This window comes from Syngnathus floridae, chromosome 2, assembly GCF_059516105.1.
Source record: "Syngnathus floridae isolate MCC-2025c chromosome 2, RoL_Sflo_1.0, whole genome shotgun sequence".
NCBI lineage: Eukaryota > Metazoa > Chordata > Actinopteri > Syngnathiformes > Syngnathidae > Syngnathus > Syngnathus floridae.
The window spans coordinates 24,219,190-24,233,980 of record NC_142414.1 but is presented as its reverse complement, the minus strand read 5'-3'; the positions used below and the strand labels follow the sequence as shown (position 1 = coordinate 24,233,980).

The 14,791-nt window shown below is 38.5% G+C and overlaps 1 protein-coding gene across 2 annotated transcripts in view; it reads left to right on the top strand.

The window, feature by feature from the left end:
• The window catches only part of cntn3a.2 (contactin 3a, tandem duplicate 2), a 47,320-nt gene that overhangs the window by 10,040 nt on the left and 22,489 nt on the right, over nucleotides 1–14,791 (top strand). The window contains exons 5-13 of one of the 2 annotated variants that reach the window (XM_088362167.1): nucleotides 3,073–3,248; nucleotides 4,893–4,988; nucleotides 5,066–5,269; nucleotides 5,869–5,971; nucleotides 6,244–6,428; nucleotides 6,907–7,043; nucleotides 9,031–9,160; nucleotides 9,577–9,727; nucleotides 9,985–10,112. In XM_088362167.1, the coding sequence (XP_088218293.1) occupies nucleotides 3,073–3,248; nucleotides 4,893–4,988; nucleotides 5,066–5,269; nucleotides 5,869–5,971; nucleotides 6,244–6,428; nucleotides 6,907–7,043; nucleotides 9,031–9,160; nucleotides 9,577–9,727; nucleotides 9,985–10,112 (1,310 nt within the window). Of the gene's footprint in view, nucleotides 1–1,897; nucleotides 3,249–4,892; nucleotides 4,989–5,065; nucleotides 5,270–5,868; nucleotides 5,972–6,243; nucleotides 6,429–6,906; nucleotides 7,044–9,030; nucleotides 9,161–9,576; nucleotides 9,728–9,984; nucleotides 10,113–14,791 lie in introns of both variants that reach the window. The other variant, XM_088362177.1, reaches the window with a different exon arrangement.

Sequence of the window (14,791 nt, the reverse complement as noted above, 5' to 3'; positions counted from 1 at the left end):
TTATTCAGTCTTCTGTCTACAATTGAAACATCCATTTAGTAAAAATTATTTTCATGTCCTCATATTCAAGTGAAGTATTTATGTTCAAAATGTGCACAATATTACGGTATCTAACAACCATACAGGTAGCCGATCATTTTTGGGAATAAAACCGATGACACACTTTTGATGTATAGGCACTTTGGCCTAAAACTAATAAAAATGTAGATTTTAGGCAATGTGTACCGCCTGAGAGGGTTTAATCTCTACAAATGATCCATAAAGTTCCACACCCCTCCATGCTGCCCAGCGACAGAAATTTAAAATGAATTATTGACTGCAAAGCATAATATTTTAAGGCCAATTTCTATGAAACAAGTTATGATCTTTACAATGCACTCTTCTAAATTACTAACACAGGACAATTAATGCTTTGTTCCGTTACTATTAACATGCAAATCTATGCTGGAGTTTATATTAGAAGAACTAGTTTTCATATAATAATATTGACTGTGATTTTTTTCGTCTATGTAGGGGGGCGGGGGGCTTTAGCATCTGCCTCTGGTGCCTAATGAGCTAGTTGGCTCTGCCTTCATCCCCTCACACCATTTGGGGTCTGGGGTCCTAAAGTTAATCTAAAAGCACACCAACATGCGACAGCTTTGACAGTGAGAACCCTTTGGCATTCAGTGGTTTGCATTTTTTCCCCAAGAATAAAGGAATGATTCAAGGTTATACCAGAAAGCTTTTGGAAGATTTGCCATCATGTCCTCCACATCTTTCTGGTCCAGGTGACAGAAACGAATAATGTGGCAAAGGAAAGGAACGTTTTTTATTTTACCGAGGGAACATTCTTGAATATGCTCTGTCCTTGAACTTATCCACAATTTGTTTTTGAATAGCATAAAAGACAGAAGATGCAGGGCCATAGTAGTAGAGATATTTTTTTAATATTATTTTGCAAGGAAATCACTAAATTAACATTTTTCTAGTTCAAATCAGTTAAAGTGCTCCCAGTAGCTCAGTTCGCATCTGTTGTATTATAGTTTTTACTTTACTGCTCTGTATGAAAGAGATGGCATGGACGATTAAAAGTAGTGCAAAGGCTATTTGTGTATGGTCATACCACAGTTGCCATTTGTTTTGGTCATGATGAGAGTTCAAAGGTGGAATAATATTGCTTTTTGTAAATCTAATATGGCGGAAAATAATTATTGGGGTTGATATTGATGATAATATCTGGTATGCCTTTTAGAAGTTAATGTTCTGCTCCCCATTAAAAAGCAGAGGACAGCTTTGTGTATGATACGCTAGGATTAAATATTAATGGTCCCTATTGGGAAACAGAGATTGCTGCCTCAGCAGGCCATGATAGTTGAAAGACACTGGATTAAAATTGATAGAAAGGGACTAAAACCGTATGCCTACTGTGTAAATAAAACATGTGTGCTATGGTTTTACATGAATTAACAAGAGTTGCAAATCTTTGGCCTAATTGAGAAATATCTCTATTGAATGGACTTGGATTAACACGAAGTAGTAAGTAGTAAACAATGTGTTTTATTCTGACTTTAAAAACAATAGGTGGTGCCGATTTGTAATACAGATAATATCTCTGTAATACTGAGAATAATGTCTCTGAAGTTGCCATGGTAACCCGGATCACCTTTATCAATGGTCCCTAAAGGTGCTATCAAGGCGAACTATTCAGACATTTTGCGGGGCACAAAGAAGACTCCTCAAGGGAAGTGGTCTTCTTGAGGGACTCAGGATCATTTTAGGAAAGGGGATATTATGTGAACAACTTATTTTCATACTTGTAATATTGCTTGACCAGTTGGGACACCTCTGAGCAATAGTGGTATTATTCATATAATTTCTTTAAATTTTTGACCATGCCTTTGTTCCCTTTTACCAGGTATTCCTGCAGACACCAACGAGAGTGCGAGTGCTCAGTCTACTGTGGAATAAATCCTATTTCACAGCAAAAGTGGGGAAGCCTGGAGCATTTTTTAATGCTTTAGCAAAATCGTTTTACTATTATAGAAGGTATTTAGGGAATATGGATGCCCATCAATTCTTATGGCAACCCTTATCCAATCTTCCAATTCAGCAAAACAATATGACTACGGCAATAAATCTGAAAAGAATGAAGTTTTAATGTTAAATAAAATAAAATTCTCTATGACATTAACATAGAGTACCTTGCTGTTGGTATCAGACGTTTACCTATATCCTTGGGGGATTTGAATGTTCTCCTTGTGCGTGTGTGTTTTTTTCCCTCGAAGGTTGGAAGACTCTAAATTATCCATAGAATGGAAGTGTGAACGGCCGTCTATGTGCCCCGTGATTGGCTGTTGAGCAGTTCAGGATGTACCTAACGCCCCAAATCAACTGTTCCCAACTCACTTTAGTAAGGATAAGCGTGATAGAAAAATCAATAAAAATGTGGCTTTTCTCTTAATTTCAGAACTGCCTTTTTTTTTTTAATCGCGGCCCCAATACTCCTGAAGTGGTGTAGAACTAGGATCATCAACTGGCGGATCCAGCCCACATAATCATCCAATCCAGCCTGCAACAGTATTCCATAATTATGAGGATGGGAACATGATTCATAAAGGCTAGAAATGACTTTGGTTTTGTAATGAATTGGAAAAAATATATTTAAAAAAAATAAACAAATGATAATGTTGTGCCAAAATTTGATTTTTGTTTAATTTTTATTCGATAGTCCAGCTCCCAAGGTGACTATCTGGTAGAATTCTGGCCCTCTGACAAATATAGTTGGTGACCCCTTGTCTAGACCATTTACAAAAAGAATAAATGTGCAGATAAAAAAAATGCAAAAAAGCTCAAAATATGTCTCTTCTGTTGTCATATTTATTAGATGTTTGCTTAAAAAGAAGCATTGAAACTGTGCTTGTAGAATTTATGAGAATACCTCGACCTTTCATTTCACATATTCACTATATTATTCAGAATTTAAATGACGTCTTTCCTACTCAACGTTTATGATAGCATCTTGCCTGGTTGTAGGAAGGAAGGTTGGATGGTGCATTTTGCCAGGGACGGCTTGTGTCTTTGCCCCCACAGATGGTCGCTGAATGGGACTTTCATAAATCTGAGCCTGGATCGACGGCGGCGTCTGTCAGGGGGCAACCTCATTATAAGCAGCCTGGACCGCTACGGGGATGTAGGCGTCTACCAGTGTATGGCCTACAACACTGCAGGAGCAATCCTCAGCAGGAGAGCACATCTCAAGTTTGCCTGTAAGTCACTCCCTGTCACTTTGTGTCAATCATCACTCAGCGGTGGCGTGGACATCGCACTCAGTCAGCAAATAATGCAGAGGTGCACGCAACAGGTATTTGCAATATTTATCAGACTGCCACTGCTTTAGTGTGAAGCTGCATTAAATGTTAAAAGTGTGTGAGGGGGCTTGAGTGTGACAACCTCTGACTCATCACTTTAAACTTCATGACTAGGAAACAACCCCAATGACTTGTTTACTGAAATCCAGGTGTGTCATGATATTGGATGATAGTCTGGGACAAAGTAAAGCACCAAGCAGACCATTTCTTTTGGAAAACAGTTACATGGTTTAGCAAATAGCATGTTTTACTAAATATATGGTATAATCCTATTTTTCACACAATGCGAATGTGTGACAATGACAGTGTTAGAAAAAAGGATTTCCACCACTCATTAGGGACTCTTTTCATGCAGATCACCTACGCTTCGAGCTGTATAGCCATGCACCAGTGGTTCCAATCAGCAAGCTTTCAACACATCTGCTGCTGAGTTTTGGTCTGATTTGTTGAAAAGATGACAAATAGATGTAAATGGTTTGATCCTTTTTGCAGAAATAATATTGGCCTTTACAACTTCTTTAAATTCACGATTGGAGCCAATGAAGAGAGCCTTCACTGTTTTTCAATGCAAACATACTGTGTTGCTACCATTAATCCACTGCGGCGAGCGTCAAGGATTATACAAAGCAAACTGTAGAAACTGTTTAACTTCCACGTGAGGTTCACAGACTTCAGAAGTAATGTTTTACTAAAACAAATTATTTGAAATGAATGTCCCTCTCATTGGACACCAAACCAGACATATTTGCACACCTACTACAGTCTACATATTTTTAGCCTGTGGCAAAGAAGTTAGGATGAAAATGAAGTTGCAGATTTTCTTCATGGTTATTTCAAACTTTAGACTTCCAACATGCCTGAAAATTTTATTTTAATCACAGGGTGACAAAAGACAGTGAGAACTGAATAGAAATCTGCATACTAAATGAATAAACTAGAAACATGGAAGCATAGAACCGTCACAGTAAAAGCTTTTATATTTGAAAGTGGGCAACCTCCAAAATCAGAATAAGTAAATTCTAACACGATTTGCAATGCAACATAAAACATGCCTTATAAAATGGCATAAGATGATTCATTGTGATGGTGCTGTCGAGTAGGCCTGTGGTATGGTATATATTATCATATTGCATGACATGCTATAGGAAATGATTGTGTCGTATAAAACTATATACAAGACAGCATGGTAGATTTTATTGTTTTAGTGTATGCCATGGGTTAGTATAGGATGACATATAGTATAAATTCCTATGATATAGCATTGTACTATTATTGTAAAGGATGGCAGTAGCTCTTGGTTACAATTTCAGGAAGGCAGTTTAAGTTTTCAGTTGGAGTGAAGTCTTTAGTGTGTCTATCTGTGTCACTCTTCCTCTTTGTGTTGCTCAGGCGTGGCTGAAGTGTAATTCCCCCAACAATCCTTTCTAATGGATTTGTGTCGGTGTGCTGCTCAAAGCTTTTACCCTGTCTCTGTTCCACTCACACTCAGTCTGTATGTCAGATCATGTCATCACGTCCCTTTTGTCTTCTCTTCCACCACAGACTTGGATCATTTCAAAGTCCACACCAGAAGCGCCGTATCCGTTCGAGAGGGACAAGGAGTGGTGTTGCTTTGTGGAACGCCCACGTCCTCAGGAGGTTAAAAGCAAATCATCAGATAAAATGAGCTCACCCGAAAAGTTCTATCATGACCAATTAATCCCCTCCCGTCACAGATCTTACATATGCATGGGTCTTTAACGAGTACCCATACTTTGTCCAGCAAGACAATCGCCGCTTCGTCTCTCAGCAGACAGGAAACCTTTACATCGCCAAGGTTGAGCCATCTGACGTGGGCAACTACACGTGTGTGGTGATGAACAGCATCACCAAGGGCAAAGTTCATAGCTCGCCTACATCGCTCATCCTCAGGACAGATGGTAAGAAATAACATCGGGTTCTGGTTTTGATGTGGCACGGTGTTATTCGTTGCACCTCCTTTCAGTATTCAGAACGTTTCGTGTTTCTGCAGTTGTTTGGCCCTTTGATAAATCACCAAGCACTCGTATGCCTTTAAATAAATAGTTGCTTGTCGCGTTTAGGGCAGGAAAACAATGGGCGGCAACTGGTTCCTGGTTCCTCACTTTACTGCTTGGTAGCGCGGTTTCCTTTTGGTGCACGTTCACAAAAGTAGTGACTAAACATGGGCTTTGAGATGAATTAAACATAACCCATACATCACTGGACCATTACATTGAGTGTTCCAGTGGCTCGACCAGTTACTTTCCACTCATTGCACAGTACATGTCTTCAATTCAGTCACAAGTTTAAAATAGACACACTGTCTAGCAGTCAAAATCTTTTTCACTCAAGACCAGATTAGAATTATTCCACACGACATTGTTGTGAATGCTCTCAAATGATTTTCTACAATGTGGTCATTCATGTGCTTTTTGCTTTTACGGCCTATAATTCAAACCATATTACTTGTAAATCCTGAATAATGAAAGAATGAGATCTTGTGCTTTCCTCTTCATAGGAGTGATGGGTGAATATGAGCCAAAAATAGAAGTTAATTTCCCAGACAATGTACCCGCCGCAAAAGGATCAACAGTTACGCTGGAGTGTTTCGCTCTCGGGAAGTAAGCTGGATTCCTCAACGCTTGTTTTCAATCCTTTGCCATTGGATGAGAAACTAGTGGATAAAGAAAAGTTACGGTGGCAATTAGATTTCTTAAAAGGTAGCATTTTCAACCTTGACAGGTCTGAAAACTTGTGATGTAAATCAGATTTATTTTGTTGACAGCTTCTGTCCCATCCCTTTCGGCTCCGTCAAGCACTTTAGTGCATTGCTATTAAACACTCTCAAACTTTCAGAGGAACTTAAATGAGAGTTTGTGTTGTCTCCTTGCAGTCCTGTCCCAGAGATCACTTGGAAGAGGGCCAATGGCGTTCCATTCCCCAGTAAAGTCAAAATGAAGTACGCCAACGCAGTGCTGGAGATACCCAGCTTCCAACAGGAAGATACAGGAGGATATGAGTGTGTGGTTGAGAACAAGATGGGCAAGAATACAGCCACAGGTCTCCTGACTTTCTTTGGTATACCACTTTTTAATTTCATATTAACTGTCAACCTTTCACCTTGTACAAGAGAGCTATATAAATGTACGGTTGTGTTTTGAAACCATGCTTTATAGCAGAGCTGGGAGTCTGTACTGTAAGTGTTACCCGTTCAAGATTCAAGCAAGTCCCAAGCGACTGTGGCAAAAATTAAGCTCGTCAATTGTCAACCCGTCAACTCATCATTACTTGAGCAAGTCTTAAGTCATACAAACTTGCTGAGTCACAACATACTGAAATACATTACATACCGAGTAGCTTTTATTGGTTCCAAAACCAGTCTCTGTATCATGTATATTGTCTTTTCAATTAAACGCATAACTCGGCCAGAGCTAACACAAATTGCAGGATGCGTATGCTCAAAATGAGCAGGCTTTCATTTGACCTGTTTTCAATTCAGTGGCACATTTTTGCCCCATCCAAATATCTACTAGGCCTTGTGTTTGTGTTCCTTCAGCCAAGCCTCAGTGGATTCAGACCATGAAGGACACAGCCCTGGCCATAGAAGAGAATTTGAACTGGGAGTGTCGCGCCAACGGCAAACCTAAACCTATTCACACATGGCTGAAGAACGGCCAGCAGCTGCTCTCCAGGGTAAATGTGCACTTGTCTTCACCAGTGATATATTCGCAAGATTTAATCTTCCCATTCAACCCACCCTTTGATTTTTTCTCCTCAATGTGTGCCATCAAATTGCTGCTTTTCCAAGTACAATTCAGGGTACGATGGAAAGAGAGTGTAAACATGTCACTGAGTGATGAGACATGGCTCACTGTCTACTCGGCAGATCACATAGAGTGCAGCACTGAGGTCCCTGTGGAGGTTGCTCCATTTCATCTGAATAGAGTCACTCGCAGCTCTTCATTATTAATGCCGCATATTTAAGACCCGCCTGATTAAGGGACAGTGAGCTTAATGTAGTCTGAAATACACCTTGCTACCGCAGCCTATGTTAGCCTATGTGAGAACCACAGCTTTTAGCTTGATTATCTAACATTACAGAGATTTATTCATGCGAGTCTTGAATAACGCCTAACCGCAGGCCTAATTCAATGAGATTGACCTCAACACAGCCTGTCTGACAAAAGCATTTATTTCAAGTGGACATGTTGTTTCATCATTCAACGGCATGTCTTTGAAGCTATTTACAAGACAAGCAAAAATGAAATGAGCTCACTGGACACATAATCAGTAGCAAAATTGTCAGCATAGGCGTTTAGAACTGCTCAGGAAGCATTATCTCATGGCTCATCTATGTGATGTTAACTTTACAACAGGAGAGAACATTATCGACAATGTAGTCGTGGATCAGGTAGACTTATGTATGTTAGGGCACCATTACACATACACTAACTGACACAACCGACAATTACTGGTGACGCTTTCAGGACTGACCAGTAAGGCTGTTGTCCAATCATGTAACATGAGCAGTTACAGAAATGTCAGCCCATCATGATACAGTAACACTCTTGCAGGAAGATGAAATCTCCGAAAATGCAAAACGGTAATCAAAATAATACGTAGTACATACTTTCATGAGGCGTTCATTCAATATTTGAATATGTTCGGTGTCACTATTGGAGAGGATTCCCCCCCAATAATTTTTTTACATCATTGAAAATATCAATATTTTACTTTACTATTTTATTACTATTATTTTTTTTCTTTTGTCCTTCTCTTCTTCCTTGTTATTCACGGGAAAGACAACAATAAGGAAAAGTAATGCTATTAGAGGTAACTACAAATCTTATTTTCTGTCTTAAATTTGATAGGGGGTGGGATTAAATAAATTTTACTTCTTCCCATTCCTTTTGAAAACAGGCAGGCTCTGCCTATTTGGTACAGTGGATTTTTTTTCTGTTTGTATTTGTTGTTTGTATAGAGTCATAGTTTTAATGACTTTCACCTTGCTTGTGCCTTTGAATGTATGTGTCTTCATTTGATTGGTTATGTGTGGTTTGCCTGTTTGAAACGAATTAATTCATCAAATTCATCATCATCAATATCTGAGTAACTGCATGTCCTAGGCAAAAGAAACTGATAGCCTTCAATTTGAAAAATAAAAGTTTTTATTCATCAAAAGTATTCCTTTTCCTTTCACCGACAGCCTTCGTTTTTGCATTTTTTTGTGGTTGCCCGAATCTGATCAGAGCTAGGTTTTTTTGTATTTTATTAAATTTCTGTGAAAATGAAAGCTTTTGACTCTTATTTGATCGTGATCAAGCATATTCTACCACACAAAATGCCTTTTTATCCCTAGTAAATGTTACGTGATCAAAATTAGACAAAGATTAAGAGACCATTTAATAGTCAACATAGAATATTTTTCATTTGAGTGAATAAGGCTGCTGGAAGAAAGATTGGCTTGCAAACTATAACTTGTGGTTTACATACTAATTAGCTTTTGCTGGGTTCTTTATTGCAACAAGAGATGTGATTTCTACCTGGATTAATTCATTTTTTATTTGTTAATCCAGTATTGATCTATGCCCAATCCGATGCCTATTCAAGTCCGTCCACTGAGCAAAGCTAAGGCTATCTTAAGTGTCAGGCAATAATTACTTTCTTTTATCCCTCACAGGACAGGATCCTTGTGAAGGACGGCGTTCTCTCCGTGTCTGTGCTAACACTTTCCGATGCCGGAATGTACCAGTGCGTGGCCGAGAATGAGCACAGCATTATATATTTTGCTGCTGAACTAATGGTTTTAGGTAGGGTGGCATTTATCTCTCCCTTAAATCATCAAATCATTATTGCTCCAGAATTTAAAGGTCATTTCACTGACGTTTTAAAAGGTTGCCTGGCTTGGTGGATAATGGGGTCAGTTAGGATGTTTTGTGGAGGTCAAACACATTTAAAATATATTTTCCGATATTTACCTGCCAAATGAGAAGTATGATAACAGTAATGATTAATCGTCAAAAAAAGCAAAATAATCGTCAGCCCGAATTCACAGTGGACACTGACGTTTAACACAATCCTTTCTGTGTGTTATAGACTTCAAAGTCTCTCTCATTTTAAAATATCTCCATGGAAAATAAAGTGTATTGATTAAGACTGTTATCGTTCTAAAAAGATTATTCAATGTAGAAAATGATTGACAAAAAGTATTTTTGTTCCTCATCAGCTTCTCCTCCAGACTTCACAGGGACTGTCCTCAGAGCTTTGCTTAAGGCCAAGGCAGGAAGCATGGTGACATTGGAGTGCAAACCCCAAGCATATCCCTTAGCGAGCATTTTATGGAAGAAAGGAAACCTTCCTATTCTCACCAACAACAGGTGAGAACTGAAGTCCTGATATTCATTCATTGTTTAGATCAGTGTAGATTCTTGAAAACATTCTTTTAGAGGACTCAATGAAATTCTCAGTTGAAACTTGAACAGCAAATTAAGCTCATTCGGTCATGCGTGAAGCGCTCATTGACAGAGCTCGGATCCTAGAGTCAAGTCATGACTCTTAACTTTATCACATGATAAAGTGACTTGGCATTAATGTTGGCTCAAAAACTGCTGTGTGTGTCATTGAAATCCTCTAGGATCACTCTTTCACCAGATGGAACGCTGAGGCTTGCCAATGTGAGCAAAGCTGATGCGGGCAGCTATACGTGCTTCGCCAGGAATAGATTTGGCATGTCGAGTACAACTGGAAGGCTCCTTGTCACAGGTAAACTCCGTTTAATCGCAAGATGTTGGTGCACTGCACAGCTCAGTGCCAATGACTTTTTCACTTTGACTTTTGGTTCATTTAGATATTCCCATGAGAAATTATCAACAAACCTTTAGCACAGCTAATGGAAAAAGGGTTGAAAAAACAAGGTAGCAAGTTACAGACAATTCTAATCACTATTGTTGTTAGGGTTTTACCACTAGAATGTGAATCATCAGCCACTGAGTTTTCATCTAGTGCAGGGGTGTGCAGACTCAGTCCTGGAGGACCACTGTCCTGCCTGTTTTCCAGGTTTCCTTTGCTGCAACTTAGCTGATTCAAATGCTCATGATCGTTATCAAGGTTCTTCAGAGCTTGCTGATGATGTCCAATTGAATCAGGTAGGTTGCAGCTAGGAGCTATGGAAAATGGGCAGGAAAGCGGCCAGAGCTGGACATACCTGATCTAGTATTACAATTTCCATCAATCAGTTAACTTTTCAGGACAGTAATGGGGCAATTTCTTATAGCATTAGATAATGACTATTTCAAAGAAATTAAATAAGTGTTTGCCAAAAGAGGGAAAAGAATCAGTTAACACATTTAAAAAAAAAAAAAATCTAAATAAAATGATGTATAGTTTTGAAAAATTAACCCTTAGAACATTGAAACTCCAAAGCTCAAAAACAAATATAGTAATAATACTGATGAATCATAAGCCTCCTATCATTGGGAGGATCACTGTTAAGATGTCCTTACATGATGGATACCTGTGCAAAAATTTGAATCTACATTTTGGCTCTATTGCTTTGTCAAGGTGGAGTCAATTCGCTCAACCCTCTCTGCAAATGGAAACAATCTATGGTCACTTTTAAATTTACATTGGTTGTTCTGTGTGGTTGCATTTTGTCACAGTTGCTATAAATCGCTTGGAAGGTGTTTGAGAAAAATACCCCCATCAAATGTTTCCCTTAGAGGAGGTGAAACAAGCCATTTTATACCTTGAATGGAGGCCATGAAAGTGTTGTGGGGAGTTGTTACAAATGTTATTGTTGAAGATGATATGTCATGATATCCGGATTCATTGGTTTGTCTATGTTCCCTGTTCCTCCACATTAGTAAACTTTTTCTATCATCCCTGATTAGGGTTACTGAGCTTAATCGGCTAATCATGACTATATCGCCAACCAACGGCATACGTACTTGGTAGTCGACATCATCATTTTTATTTTTGCAGTTTTGTTTTTCCTCTCGAAATTGCCTTGCCTCCTGCTGCTTTCTGTCTTGCCTGTCTGTGCGCAGTAGTGGTAATCCAGATCATCCGTGATGTAAACACTTCAATTTCATGGCTAATATCTAGCAACACTCTAAAGTTTCACCCAAAACAATGCAATGCAAGCTTGTCTTTTATGACAGCATGGCTGTGAAAGAAAAGAAAAGCAGATTGTGCCTGATGCATGATTACGTTTTTGACATAGGAACAAGTCGTGTCTGCAACATAGCCTCAACAAGGCCGGGGGAAACAAACAAAGCAACCGAACTTTACGACACGAACGCATGAACAAATGCATGGACCCTACAATTATTTCTGTTCTCGCAAAATCACTCACAGTTTCCTTTTATGAAAGAGCAGTAAAAGGTGTTTTGTGGATTTTTAGCTGGAAAATAGTTTTTTTTTTAACTTCCTAATTAGGATTTCCAATGCGGTGATTAGTGAAAACAAGTTTGGTAGCCTGCGCAAATTGCTACATCTACTGTGAAGAACTCCAAAGCATGATTAACGTATCAATTTGGTTTTATGCTGCACTGATCCCAAAACATGAACAGCACACATCCTCCCTCAACATCAAACCATCAACAGCAACACATAGCCCAGTTCATTACAATATACCGCATTTTAAAATGCTAAAAAATAGGTTTCTTCTAATCATTCAGGATTTTTTTTCATTTGACATGCGCAGCTCATTCTGATTTTGTAGATCAATTGAATACTTTTAAATTATGCAAACAAATGAACACGTTAGAAAGTAATGGGTTACCCGAATACTGTCTAAAAATCTTTTTGCAGTATAAGGACTGCTCAAACACATTGTTTTCTCAGCCTAGAAGTCTGTCTACAGTGCAAAGTCACAATTCACTACTGCTTAGCAGTTAACAATGCTGACAATCATCTCACAGAAAGCCAACTGTCACTCACCATTCACTATCAAGTGGTAGCGCCATTAACTGCCACTTGAGTTCAGTAGTGAGTGACATTTGACAATACTTGAACAGGAATCACATATTTTTCAGTCAGTTTTCCCTCATGTGTGAGCCTGGAACAAAACTAATAATTAACAGATAATAAAATACAGGAGGAGACCCCGTTCATTGGTCAAGACAGACAATAAACAACTCTACCCAATAGAACATATAGAAAGAGGAACATCAGTGCAAACGCTTTATTCTCACAAGGGCCGCAGGCATGCTGGAGCCTATCTGAGCAGTCTTTGGGAGGATATCTCTCTTAATATTTGTAAAGTGTGTTTCATCAGATTATTACATTGAACAACAAAAGTATTAAATAAATCATGAAAAAAAAATTACTAAGATACAAAATGGCCCTATAGCAGATGGATCCGGACATGGAAGCATTCCAATAATCAAATTGGGTGTAATATGTCTTGTCTCCACCTTGGGATAGTGGGAAACGCAATATCGATCTCTTTGTATGTATGTCTTGACATGTGAAGAAATTGACCATAAAGCAGACTTTGACTTTGATAAGATTGAATTTATAAACTGCACAGCTGTCCGATCAGTCGAAAATGTATGCACACACAAAACATCAATGCCTGCTTTGCGACTCCTCCTTGACTTAGCCAGTTAAGTTGTTTAAGTAGAGAATAAGAAATTGAAAATGGTGCGAGTGGGTACTATAGAGAGGGCGAGCTGTGAGGACAGTCAAAGGAAGGACATTCAATATAAACAATTGTAGCTTAATAGATCCTGTAGATAGATTGTTCACTTTTTCAGTTTTCATCACTGTCCATCATTTGTTTAGTTTTGCCTCTGTCTCTTTCGCACTCCCTTTTGTCACCCACAGATTTTTTTTAAATACTATATATATTGTTTTGCCCTTTTTGTGCAGCTGTGCCTTTAGTTCATTTGAAGCTCATTGATTATTACTAGCTTAAGTAGTAAGGGACAGCCTTTCAATGTCATTTTTTTTTAATCCTTTGGCAGACTCTTAAAGGTGCAGCATGAGAGCAAATCTTCTCTTTGTTCTTCAATTCTTTCCAGCAGAATTAACTTGCCTTTAAATGAAGACTCAAAAGCTAACTTTAAAGGAACAAGAAAGTAGAAAGTACTTTAGATGTTGCAGAACCTGGTAACAATAAGAGCAGCATCTGGGTTTCATCATGGTGAGGCTGGATTGGGGCAGAGACATTAATTAAGTAGATGAGACAAATTATTCTGGAGTAAGACAACTTGTACGGGTAAATCACCCTGTCCCTTTCAACTGCTCCTCTCTGTAAATTCCAAAGATGTAAATAACCAAAGCTTCCATTTTTTTTGCACATAAAACAATGACAGCAAAGAACAAAGTAGTCAGATAAATAAATTATTTTCATAATGAGTAGATTAAAATGCACAATAGCAAAACAGATCAAATAAGTAAATCATCCATGCAAGCAAGTACATTGCACATAAAATGGAAATTGAACTATTTTTGAACCGTTGTTATTATTATTTTAGCCCTGTCAAGTTCAATTCCTTTGATTCAAGGATATTGAGCGTGGATGAATACTCTGTAATATCTAAAAGATACTATGCTGTAGATAAAGACTTGTTTTGAATCAAACACTAACTCAGTCATTCCTACATTTTAAGAGTGCCACAGACCAATTAAAACATTCTCTGTGAGCCGACAATACTTTAAATAACTCCCAAATGTATTGTTTTTTTACACTATGTTCATCTACTATTTTTGGCAAGCAGTGAGCATTGATTCCAAGCAAAGACAAAAGAGTGTCTTTGTTTCTTGTATTAAAATCTATCAACCGAGACACCCACTGATAATCTGATACATGCGGTGACCCTGAAGTGCAAATCACAAACACAAAAAATCCAAGACAAGAAAAAAAGTAACTTATGATGAACTTTCAGTTACTAAATACACTGGCATTTGCGTCTCTTCATCTACCCTTAACACTCAATCATGCTTCTATTTCTCTTATCTTTAAAAAGCACAAAGACCTCTGTGCCTGCTTTTCCCACCACCTGTTAAAATTTTAAAAACTGTCCACCAACGTCATGTATTTATTACAGATCAGCACTTTTTTGTTTTTATTGAAGATGACTTTTTGATGTAATTTATCATCACCTTTCGGCCTCTCTGTTCAAAGGTATCATATCAATAAATGGAGAAATGGTGTTGAGGTATCCATTTTGGCGTTGGCAAGAACTTTGTCACATGGGTGAAACTACTGTATTCACACCCTCTAGCCTCAGTGAGGACAAACAATACACCCAGTCAGCATACTTTCCTCTTCATTGCGCTACTTGCCAAGGTTGCCTCCTGAGTTCACTTTTATTTGCCATTGCGATCAAGCCCCTCTCCGCTACGCTCCGTTGTGACCACGTCTTTTTTTTTTCTTCTTAAGAATAGGGTGGAACAAAGGTCCCTCTTTATGTGGACAATTTGCTCCTCAACAC